The sequence below is a fragment of the Scardinius erythrophthalmus genome, assembly GCF_964197995.2.
Source record: "Scardinius erythrophthalmus genome assembly, chromosome: 17".
Classification (NCBI taxonomy): Eukaryota; Metazoa; Chordata; class Actinopteri; order Cypriniformes; family Leuciscidae; genus Scardinius; species Scardinius erythrophthalmus.
The window spans coordinates 7771934-7785017 of NC_138237.1; the positions used below are offsets into that span (position 1 = coordinate 7771934).

At 39.6% G+C, this 13084-nt stretch overlaps 1 protein-coding gene across 2 annotated transcripts in view; it reads left to right on the forward strand.

Moving 5' to 3' along the window:
* The first annotated feature begins 390 nt into the window (after positions 1–390).
* The window catches only part of col27a1a (collagen, type XXVII, alpha 1a), a 65620-nt gene continuing 52926 nt past the window's right edge, over positions 391–13084 (forward strand). For both annotated transcript variants that reach the window (XM_081390950.1, XM_081390951.1), the window contains exons 1-3: positions 391–635; positions 5677–5744; positions 7791–9382. In XM_081390950.1, coding sequence (XP_081247076.1) covers positions 583–635; positions 5677–5744; positions 7791–9382 — 1713 coding nt within the window. In that variant the 5' untranslated portion in view covers positions 391–582. The remainder of the gene's footprint in view (positions 636–5676; positions 5745–7790; positions 9383–13084) is intronic.

Sequence of the window (13084 nt, forward strand, 5' to 3'; positions counted from 1 at the left end):
CAATGTTTTTGTCTGCAGTGTGTAAAACAATTATGAAATCTAACTATTTTGAAACTTGGAACAAGACAATCCAGCGTTAGTCCTGCCTTAAAATTAACCCTGGGTTAACATCTTGAAGTGTGAAAAGCCCATTGGTATCCTAACCTTGGCAGGGGCCGAGGTGCCCCGGTGTGCCCTCCCACAAGGGGCGTATGTACGGCTGCTGTGTAACCCGACACCCGGCGCTCGCCACAGCTGCTCTCCAAACTGCTATTTAAAAAAGGAAAAAGGATGAAACTTCCACTCCTGACTCCTCAAACCCCCCAAGCACCAAACATCCAGTAGCTGCTGTAGCTGTTGCCAACCCGGCATAAATGCCTACAGCACCCGGGCAGGACCGGACAGAATCGCCCGCGGATTATTCCCGTCGCTCCACGGGAGGGATTTATGGTGGTGTCGCGCGCAGCAGACCGGTGGGAGATCGTGCTCATTCCGCACAACGGTTTATCCGATGCATGAGACGACGGCTCGCGCTCTCGGGCAGCGACGCAGTCACGCAGATTAACGGATCAGGATTTTGACTGCCGGGACAAATGAATACAAATGAATTTAGCGACCCGAAGGAGAGTCCGCAGAACCTCTCGTCTGGTGGCAAAGTAAGTCTCAGTTTTACCTCATATCAGGTACCTACTTAACGGGTCAGTCATGCAGGTCGGGCACCTCCGTTACCCGGTTACACCGGAGACAAAGAGCGCTTGGTGACTGGATGTTTGCGCAGGGCGCGCTGGTTTGTGTGTGTTGGTGCCGGGTGAATGGGTGCTTGTTCGCGCGCCGCTTTACCTGTGTTACTTGGCCAGCGTTCAGAACTGAACAGAACCCGATCTTTAACTGAAAGGGTCCAGGTGTACCAGCAGAGATGTGCTCGAGCCAGCTCTTTACCATCATTACGCGCAGGCAGCATAGGTTTCTGAAGAGGTCCAAGAACTCCAAGGTCAGTTTAATACACAACTTTTGCGCATTGGCATAGTGGATGTGGTCTTGACTGTGGATGAGGTCTTTGGGTTCATTTCTAACTCTAGGAAAGGGCCGTTTACATACGACGCATTCTCACAATTTTTATTGTCTTTTATTGTTCCTTTATGGATCCATTTAATATTGTTCCAATAATTGGTTTTTAATATTAAAACAAATAAATAACATTTCATTCATTCATTCATCCAGTGAAACCCCAGTATTCTAATTGAGTGTATGTTTATAGGGACACTTTATGTCATTGAGGTGACTGGGAAAATGTCTCAAGTATCCTGAATTAACCCTGCATGTTGTCATATTAACAACCTGTCGGTTTTTGTTTTATTACGAGTCCAACAATGATTAGCGATTCATTCTAATTACCGGTAATTCAGTAACCACTTCAAGACAGATTCAAGTGTTTTGGTTCACTTTGGAGAACCGGCTCGTATAGTGATTCGTTGAATTGGACTACAAAGGTCATGCTGTAGATTCAGAATCATCAGTTTATTTCGCCTCAAGATGAACGGAATCGAATGTCATCGCTTCCGGTATTTTTTGCGCTCTAGGGAAACGCGCTCAAGGTTCTATTCGAGGCGTTCGTGGAAACTTGGAATTCTTGGAAGCGTCTGTTTAAAATAGTCTCAGTGTGCTTGTATGTTTGTGTGTGTACGTGTGTATTTGCAACTGGGCATCACAGTTAAACCGCACAGAGACGCTAAACAAACAAGACTTCCGTTCCTCACACCTTCAGCTGTGGCTCTGATGCCCGTGATGCGGGTGAAGAATGAATGAATGGATGAAAATTATATGATCAATAAGTTATACAAATTAAACTCTTTTTTTTTTAAAGTCAGTTTAATGTAATTTAAGTTGAAATGACTGAAACATCCAAGTTGATTGTAGGCTAGGCTAGGCTACTTAAAAATTGTAGGCAGAAACTTTTTTTTACAGTGAATGAATGAATGAATAACCTGTTCAGGTCTTAGAATAGCAGAACAACTAGGCCAAGATGTAATGACATTTCTTGCATCATGTAAACCGAGGAATGAAATGTGCTTTAAATTGTACTTGACTATAGAGGTTATTCAGCAAAATTCCCATTTATAACATTCCAGGAATGTTTTATGCAACAATCTATGGAACGTTCGCCAGTGTGTAGCCTATATCAAAATATACAGAAATACAACAAGCAAATGTTTAATCAGGTATAAAATACTCAATAGTTGTACATAGGCCTACATATTTTCAGAGCAGTGAAGAGTTTAAAGTGTGGTTTCTGTGACTTTGCATGTAGCTTATGGTTGTTTATGGTGTGTGTTATAAATACCATTCTGACAACCAGTAAACCACATATTTTATGATAGCTACCCAAATGCATTGCACGTAACTGGGGCAGGAAAGCAAGAAAAAAGTCCCTTAAATTAAAAGATTAAAAAACGAAACTAGGGGAAAAGGCCATGAATAAATCTTGGAAATGAGCCACTTCCAGCAAACCTGAAAGTGAATAGAAACTGTAGTGTGCTAATGCTGTTCAATTGTAGACGTCATATCACAGCTAAGGGAACACATTTCCATAAAACGTTATTTGATTAAGCAATTGCGGCCCTTCCGCTAAAAGATGTAGTCCCTGAGGTGTAACTGAGGTGCGCAGTGATATATAGGCCTACAGTAGCTGGTGAACAGGTGTTTCCCTTTATGGCTGTATTATGTATATTTAACACTACTGAAACGCTGAATTGACCAGTCAACTATCCGTTTCATAACTATGTTTATGGTACCTCTGCTTTAGTGCATCTTGTGCGGTCTGATCTGAGCTCGTTTGTTTGTTTTTGATGCCGGTGATACCTGTAACCGGATACCTTGCACTTCCGCCACTGTCCACCAGGGTGCGCCCTACATAACACTAACTTCAGACCAGACAGGAATATAATGATTTTGGATCCTCTCTGTGAGAGATATTTGCTTGTGTTCTTCATATACACTTATATACCTCCAGATTTTAACACAAACATGTATTTTGTGCCTAAAAGGGAAGAGTGAATTGGATAAAGATGGTGTTGTAGAGCAGGGGTCATGTTCTTCCTCATCAATGTCCATCACTGTGTGCCGAACAGAAGGAATTTTCCACTCTTCTATTACTGAAGTAAAAGAGAGAAAGAGAAGGTTTGTTGTATGCAAGGATGGGTCTTTTTAGTCGTCTGTGTACATAGTGTGTGTTAGTGTGTGTGAGTTTACACATTTGTGTGTACATGTGTGGTTGCTACCATTGAAAAAAATTCCACTCACTAAATAACTAGGCCTGGAAAAGGGATGCTTGAGCTAAATACGCTATTGACACTACACACACTCACTTTTACTTTAAATGAGGACATACCCTAGACTTCTAATGATCTTATATAAGCTAATTATAATGAGTATTTATTTTATTTTGTAATTTTTCCCAACTGGCAACATCCTTGGATGTCTCAATGGTTTTGTCTGATTTTCCTTACTTCTGCTGTCAAGTTTGTCCCCAAACTTACACATTCATATTCACTTTTTCTCCTAAATCTGCTTTGACTTTAGTTATTGGATATTTTAGCATCACTTAGAGAGCTCAGTTTAACACATTTTCCCATGTTCCCATGCATTTTCCTTAAAAAAATCTAAACTTTAAACGAGATAGATAAGATTTCTGTTATTGCATTATACAAATATTCGCTCACAGTGTTTATGGGACTCGAGATGCTTTGACACATCCATGAGTAATTCTCTGCAGTGAACACACACACACACACAGACAAACATACAGCTGCGACACACACACACTGTTTCTCACTCATCTGTTTGTGGTGGCTTACTAACTGTGAGGTCAGACTGGCCGGTGTTTCTGCCGTTCTGATTGGCTGAGAAATTCTGCGGCGAGACGCTTCACTTCCTGACTCAGGTATGGGGATCCTGGGGGAGTCTAGGGCCGCGTGTTTGTGCATGGTAGATAAAAGTGTGTGTGTTTTGTGGTCACCAGGTAATGTTTAAAGCAGCTGTCAGGCGAAGGCGCACACACACACTCCACATACATGTCCGCATACACAGTGGGGGTTTGGAGCGCTCCGTCTACCCTGCCAATCATAATTGAAATCCTTCCCCTGTGGGTCACTTCCTCTTTCATGTGCCTGTGAAATCAGAGGTTAGGGTGCAAAGGTCAAAGTTCAACAGGGTCAGTCTGGCAAAAAACTACATCTGAGGTTCCTTTGTGGAATCGTCACACATAAAGTCTAACAGTTTTCACCGTAGTATTAGTGTTGTTTGCTAAGGTAAGCCGATGTTTCAGGGGTTATTTATCTGTGAGGATTATATATATATATATTTTTGATTACCTTTGCCGTCATCTGACATTCAGTTAAACACTGTTAAATGTAATATTTAGCACATCTAATAAATACTATACTGTATACTACTTTTAAAAAGTTAGGGGTTGAAAAGATTGTTTAATGTTTTTGAAAGTTTGTTTTCTTATGCTCACGTTTCTTATGCTCATTTGATAAAAAAAAAAAAGCAGTAAAAACTGTAGTATTGTTAAATGTTTTTACAGTTTAAAATAACTTTTCTATTTGAATATATCTTAAAATGTAATTTTAAATGTGTCTTCAGTGTCGCATCATCTTCAGAAACCAACTTAATCAATCATATTATATCAATGTTTAACAGTTGTGCTGCTGAATATTTTTGTGGAAACCATGATACATTTTTTCAAGGTTTTTTGATAATTGGAAAGTTTTGGTAAAGTCATCTCAGCTGCCGTTAGACGCTCCGGTTGCTTTAGAAACGGTCAATGTTCTGAGACGCCAGCTTATGACTGCACATTCGTATTGGCTGGTTCAGCCTGAAAAATGCATTTTTTTGTCATGATTTGAGTGTTTTGGAACAAAATTTATGAGAGTTTTTGTCAGATTTCATTGAAGATTTCAAATAGAATTTAATCATAAGCTTGGTGAACAGCTTTGGAGAATTTGATGTTTCCCCATTCAAAGAGATACAAAGAGCTGTACATGCATGACTGAAATAGCTGACCGAGAGGCGTTTCAAAGATGGAGTGAATAAAAGCCTAAATTCAACCTGTTGATTGTGTCCCTTCAGAAAATGTGGACTAAACCGCTCCATTCATATGGATTAGTTTTACGATCTCTTTATGAACTTTTTGAATTGTCAAAGTGGGAGTTGAAAGGACAGAAAGCTCTATTTTTTTGTGTTCCGAAGATGAACGAAAGTCTTACGGGTTTGGAACGACATGAGCGGGAGTAATTAATGACAGAAATGTCATTTTTAGGTGAACTATCACCAACTATACTTCTTATGTATACGTTTATATGCATATTTTGACCATTTCCAAATGAAAGAAAAGAAACTAAAAACACGCACAATGTTTTCATTCTCTATAAACATGGAAATACATTTAACTGGCCGGCATCATCCATCAGGTTGATGGTTTACTCCACTGGAATGATGGTTTTGCCAGTAAAATGTTCCACTTGTTTGGGTCGAGGCCAGTGCAAGAAGCCTGAAATGTGTACCTCCATTGTAATGATGATGTTTTGACAAGTGGCTTCTGTTATGTAAAGGTCTGATTCAACATCTAAGTCTGCTACCCACAAAATAGTGGAAATTCAAATGAGTAACTGTGTCTTTCTCTCTCTGTGTCTCTAGGAGAGCTCTTCTTCTGTGTATTCTACTTTATTGTACTTCTTTTGGATTCACCCAAGTACTCTTTGAAGGTAAGATGTGAAAGATATAAACATGCAACATTTGTTTGTGTGTGAATGCATTGAAATGGTGGTTAAATTTAGGGGGGGAAATGAGGTTAAAACTAGATTTTTGAGGCCACTGAATTATTGCACAATAATAAAGTTTCATGTTCTTACACACTTTCCACTAAGTTTGGAAAGTTTTACAACATTAAACTTAATACCCTGATTCGTGAAACACAAACACTCTCTCTCTCACATACGTATGAGTTTCCTTACCCGACTTTTACCTTTTCTTCTGCCAAACATTGCTCAGTTCTGAACACTTTTCCCCAGTAAAGCATGTCCTATAACTCCTTTTACATGAATGAGTGTGTGTGAGTGCGTCTTTTTTATAGAAAAAATGACATCATGTTCCCTCTTGACTGCTGATTCATGCCGAACTCAACAGTAACACGCATATGAAAAGGCCTGGGAATAATGTTATGATAAATCTACAGAATCAGCCGAAGATCACAGACTTTAAGATCCGTTCACACTGACAGCAATGAGAGTTCATTGAGTGTGTGTGTGTGTATGTATATTTATATTAAACTTTGTTGACGGTCCAAAATCTCAGATGAAAGTTTTCATGGTGCATGTCACATAATGTTTATGCTGCATCCTAAGACACCTAAATTTGGCAGAATTATGAGGAAACATCACATGTACTGTAATGAATTCACTGGAGGCAAGCTGGTAGAGAACCCAAATGCAACTTTACTTCAAAAACATAATCAAACATAAAACAAGGGCATGACAAGGCATGAAACTCAGAACTCAAAACAAGAACCTGGACAAACATTCAATACTGGACAAAGACCTGGACAGACCTGGTCAAAGACACAGGGCAAACATGAGGGCTTAAATAAATAGACTAATTACAAGACAGGGAACACCTGTGAACAATGATCAGACGATTAACCAATGACAAGACACATAAGAGGTTATTCAGCAATAGACACAGAAACATGACAATGACAAGAACAAGAAACAAAACTCAAACCATGACATGTACTGTTATCATGGTTTAATCAATCTCGAAATGAATAGTGACAAGGTCAGCTAAAATTTTATCCATTCAAGAAAGCTATTGATTTGATAATATTTTTAAATATTGCAAAGCAATGAAATAATGTCTAATTAATAAATGTGCTATTTTACCCAATTTGTACAGTATGTGCACACTCACTGAAATCAGATGCATTGGTCAAGTTTCTAGGATGCTTCTTGGAAATGCACAATTTGATTTCTGCAATGTTTGCCTTTTGGTGATCAATTCTGAATAGTTTTTTTTTGTCACATTATCTGTAAATGATATTTGACTAATTATTCTGGAGCCACCTAAAAATGATTTCATGACAAAAGAGATTGGCTGATGGCACCACAGGAACATGCCCGGTCCCAAAACCATTGATAGTCCTTCACAGTTTTATGGGTGTGAAACACAAACACTTGCTCATTTAGGTAATTAAAAAGCATCATTCAGACAGTGTACTATTGTGTGAAGTAGTTCCTGGCGTTGTTCTCATCTGTTTGGCTCTGTCCTGGCCTTGTGAAGCCAACCCTAACCCAAGTTAAACACACACACACACACAAGTTCACTGTGATAAGTTCACAAAATTTCCTTGTCAAAAGCCAGTTTTTAGCACTAGAGTTTTGGCATCAGATACAGACATGCAGCTGTTAACTTGCTGCTGCTTTTTTAGCCCAAAGGATGTTTTCCGCCTGGAATTTAACACACATGGCACAAAACTGAATTAGCACATTAAAATGATGTAATAGGGAGCAATGGACCTCCTAAAGATGTCATGAAATCAAAATGAAAGTTTTGTAGCGTTAATAATGTGTTCATATGTGTTAGCCATCTAAATGCCATCCTATTTTTTTACTCCTTGTCACTTGCACTAAGCTGGTCTCTACTTTCTCAAACCTTGCACGGTGTATAGAACCATAATATATGTATATATAATTATATTTATATATGTATAACTGTGAATATGTGTGTATTAAGGTGTGTTTGGGTTTGTGTTGCAGATGTGGACGTGTTGCAGCGGTTGGGTCTGCGTGCTGAGCTCGGTTCTCGCGCCGTTCCCGCTGGCGTCATCTCCCTCCGCTCTGGAGTCATCCTCACGACACGGGCACGAGTTACCACTGCGACACGCTCTGTGTTCCCACCAGAACTCTTCTGGAACTGCACTATTATCCTGAGCGTCCGATCTCACCGCTTAAACTCAGCATTTCTCTTCTCCGTCCTATCTGGGAAAAAGATTCAGCTCGGGCTGGAAATTTCGCCCGGCAAGCTAACGCTTCACGCCGGCCCTGGGAATGCCGCAGTCTTCCCGTACAACCTCCATGACGGACGCTGGCATCATCTAGCCTTCGTTCTTAATGGGCGATCAGTGACCCTACACTCCCCCTGCTCGGAGAGCAACGGTGGAGTTACACAGAAACTCCCCATACTTCCCGAACGTCTGAACCCTCGTGGAACGTTCCGCTTGGGCGGCAACAGCGCTTTGCTTCCGGGTGCGGGACCCTTTGAGGGGGCGGTTTGTCAGTTTGATGTGGTGCCCTCGGCACAAGCCCAGCAGAATTATTGCAGCGCCATCCGTAGGCAGTGCAGAGAAAATGACACCTACAGGCCAGCACCTCCCGCTCTACTTCCCCTCCCATCCCGACACGCCCCACCACTATTGGCCCACACATTACCACCTAATCGCACTTTCACTTTCACTCCCACTAGTTTCCTTTGGACATCCATAAATGGTGCAGTAGGGTCTTCTGCTGCGAGAATGAACGATGGTGTACGACCCAAGCCTTCCTCTACCACACCTCCACCCCTTTCCTTGATGCGAACAGGACTTGAACCTCCTTTATCTAGGGAATATTTAAATTCTGTCACCCCCAAACCTACTCTCAGGACACCTCAGCCGACTGCCTCAAAACCTGCTGTCTGGCTTACCCCCACAAAACCAGCTGGATCCAAACCCACTCCAGGAAAAATATCTCCCAAATTTAGCGTGACAAAGTCTTCTGAACCGAAGCCCACAATTGCTAAACCAACCTCTTCCAAACTTGGAAGTTCAAAAACAACTGGACCCAAAACTACACCACCCAAACCTTCCAAACCAACAGCTGTAAAACCCACGTTAAAGAAGCCAACTCTTGCGCCGAAGCCCACCAAGATCAACGCTACAAAGAATACTTCTACTGGTGCTCAACCTATCAATCCTAACAAGAAACAAAAAAACAATTTAAAACCATTGTCAGACCCAGAACCGACCACCTCCAAAAGACCCTCGCCAACCAACAAAATGCCACTCCAACCCAAATCCAAGCCCTACACCACACTACCAACCCTAAAATCCACCCTCGCCCCAAACCCCTCACCCAAAAAGAGCCTCCCAACACCCAAATCCACTCCGTTCACCACCGCTGCACCAAACAAACCATCAAAAACTCCCGAAGTCAGTCCTGACAAACCTATAATGCAATACGTCACACCACGTATATCACTCCAAACTGTGACTCTCCCAGCTTTCGACGATTTCCAGAGCTTTGAGGTGGAGCCGACATACTTTTCACTTCTGGTTGGACCGCCAGGACAAAAAGGAGATCCTGGGACAATGGTAGGAGAGCCGCATTGTGTGTGTGTGTGTGTGTTATCAGGGCCGTGGCTTGTGTTCGATAAAGTCTTGATAGTGCATCATATGTCACATTTGAGATTGTAGGTAAAAATGGGCACATAAGCAGACATAAATGTTCATAAATATTCCACCTATAGTGACACACATGAAGATATACAGAAGAGAGGAAATTCACATAATCATACTTTTCTTATAAAAATTTCAGAAGTTACCCTCAAGTATTTTGTCTCTCCGCACTGAAAGCGAAAATGCTGCATGACACAGTAACATCCAATTAGAACCTATTTGATGTTAAATCTGGAGCAAGATCTTTGACCAATGAAATTTCCCTGCAAGTGGGGCTGTCTAGCATGATACAATACAAATAGCAACTAACTGACTATATGTCCTATTGCTGGTCATGATTATAGCTGCTCAGGACATTAGTGTGTTTCATGAGGCTGCATTGTAGACGGACAGTCACTGAGCGCCACAAACAAGCAGCATCCGCCTTTTACAGTTCCCCTGAACCAAAACTACGATGGCAACCTGTAATGCCAACACTATCAATGCCGAAATGATTCTGCAGCAGTCAGGTCGTACAAGACAGAATCTCCAAGTTGTTTTCGTTCATTATTATTTTAATATTACGTGCTTTGAGACATGAGGTAATTTAACGCCGTCTCTCGTGACGCTTTGCAGACTCTGCTGTGTGTGTTCATGTGTTTTGAAGTAGGCGTGGATTTGGAGACGCTCTGAAGGGAGGATGGGATCTCATGCTTTCAAGGCTAGCATGCAATTGCTAGCCTCTCTGAAACTACACACCCTAGCTTTAACAAAGAGATAGCTTTTATCCCTTGTCACGCCTGGTTAAGCCTGGTTAAGCCTGGTTAAGCCTGGTTAAGCCTGGTTAAGCCTGGTTAAGTAGTGTGCATATTGATCAACGAGGTGCCATTTTTACTTGCAGCAATAATAACTGTATTTATACAGTACACTATCGTTCAAAAGTTTGGGGTCGGTACGATTTTTAAATGTTTTTGTCTCCTATGCTCACCAAGGCTGCCTTTGATCAAAAATACAGTAAAAATTGTGAAATATTAAAAATATTTCAAATAAATAATTTAAAATAACTTAACTATTTTTGTATATTTTAAAATGTAATTTATTCCTGTTCAAAAGAACAGCTTTATTTTAAATATAAATCTTTTGTAACATTATAAATGTATTTACTGTCACTTTTGATCAATTTAATGCAGTTGCTGAATGTAAGAATTAATTTAAAATAAGAAAAAAATAAGAAAAGAAAAAAGTACTGACCCCAAACTTTGGCACAGTAGTGTATTTTCATATATTTTATATATTCAAATATCATATAATTTATTGTCCCGATAGAAGTTTTGCACCTTAAAATGACTTTAATTTTGGTACAAATAGAAAAAGATATTTTTTTTGTGTGGATTTATATTGGTTTGGACACTGGTCTCCAGTTTCCAGGTGGCTCAAATGCTTTCTAAGGGATGTAAACAGCTCAAAATTGCTTGCAGTTTTAGTATATTTAGTATAAACAGCATCAATTTACCGTCAAAATGTGTTGAGATGTTGATGATGCCCATGTAGCTCATACAGACATTTGACTCACTTTGTGTTTGAAAGCCGTTGAGCGATGTGCTTTTAAAGCTGGGTCAAAGGTCAGGGGAAGTGGTCAACATTTTATCAGTCACCCAGACACTCACACAGACCTTTACAAGGAGTCCTGTTCGATGCATGGAAAACTAGGCATGGGATTTCAATCAAATGAATTGAAAACTCTTTAACAAAGAGTTTAAGAGACTAAATTTTAAAAGGAACCACCTAACCTGTGACCCAAAAACAAATAAGGATAAGTGAGTTATCGCAGGTCCTGTGTTAAATGCGAGTCAGCCGTATTTAAACAGTAGGACTTCGACGTCTTTAAGGTTCTGAAGCAGCAACGTTTCTAGGAGCAACATGGGGAGAAAATAGTGATGTAAGGCAAATCTTCTGGGAACAGTTCAGTTAACAAGGATGTTCAAAGAGAAGTCTGTGATGCTCAGACACTCTAGAGGGCATTTTCCTAAAAAGCTGACTAAACTTGACAAAATGGCCCACATCTTGAACAATGACCCATTTTAACTTGTGTGTGTTTATGTCTGCACATCGCTGTGGTTACCTCCAACCCTTAGGCAATCACATTGTGTGTGCTTGTGTAATTTGGTGGAGGCTCACAGGTATGTGTGTGTGTAGCACCCAAGAGAATGTTCCCTGTTATTACCACAGGATAATTACCCAAAAGCCCCCATCATCCACCATAAAGATGCGTTCTCCAGGTACTTGACTAAAACTCCAGGAATTACACATGCACACGTGCTCTTAGTCTGCAATTATTTACAGCTGCAGTACACGCTTTACTCACACATAATGAGCTGTAGCTTCTATCTTTAGCGCTACTTAAATATACAATAACCCGTACAAAACACTGCTAGCGTCAAACTAGCTTTGTTTAGAATGAAATGCTACGGCTAACTAAATACTGTGCAGTGTGTACTTTTTACTGTCTACTAATTTTTTTTTATTAGCATGAAACATATGAAATGTCTTTATTGATAAGAATGTTGTTGTTTTTTTGTGTGTGTGTAATTTTGTTATGTGCTTTTGTCATTTTTTTTTTTTTTTTTAATATTACTATTTAGGTTGAATTTACTTTTATTTCAATTTTTTTTTTTTTTTTTTTTTTATCCGGTTAGTAATTTGAGTGCTTCAACTTGAACTTATTTAAGTTATTTGCCAAGGCAACATTTCATCTAATATTTATATTTTATATAAAAATAAATTTACATATCCCCCTATATATATATATACATATATATATATATATATATATATATATATATATATATATATATATATATATATATACACTCAATTTAAAAATATTAAAAACATTTTTATTAACTGAAACGGTGAATAAATATTTATTTATTTATTCATTCATTCATTCATTCATTCACCATTTCAGTTAATAAAAATGTTTTTAATATTTTTAAACTGAGTTAAAGGGAAGGTTCACCCAAAAATGAAAATTTGCTAATGTATTCACGCTCAGGCCATCCAAGTAGTAGGTGACTTTTTTTCTTCAATAGTAATGTAAAGAAGAAACCGTAATCCTAATCTTTGGTGATTCAAAAAAACATATATACAGGCAAAACTAAATTTATACCCGTGTCTCCTGACGATACATTGAGGTCTTTTAAAGCGAAACGATCAGTCTGTGTAAAAAACTGAACATCATTTACAACATTATTACCTGTAATACACAGCATCGACAAACGGTCCTGAGCGTATCCTCGACAGTCTGGAGCACAAACTTCCTTAAACAGAATCCCAGCGTTTGAGCTCCTCCTTTGCATTTTTAATCTAAAAGTATCTTAAAATGTGTCAATTAAGTACTGCTGCTTTTATTAATTCATATTCATTCAGCTTACTAGGAATGGAAGTTGAGTGTATTGCATTATATATGGAAATAGAAATTAGAGTAGTATGCTATTTTGAACACAAACCGCAGTGTTGCATCATGGTAGTATCTCAGTGTTCATTGAGGACTTTGGCGGTGCGTGATTGGTGGGGGGCTGTGTACATGTATGTGGGTGAGAAAGCACCATCCCCCCTCCTCCATCAACAGAGCCATAG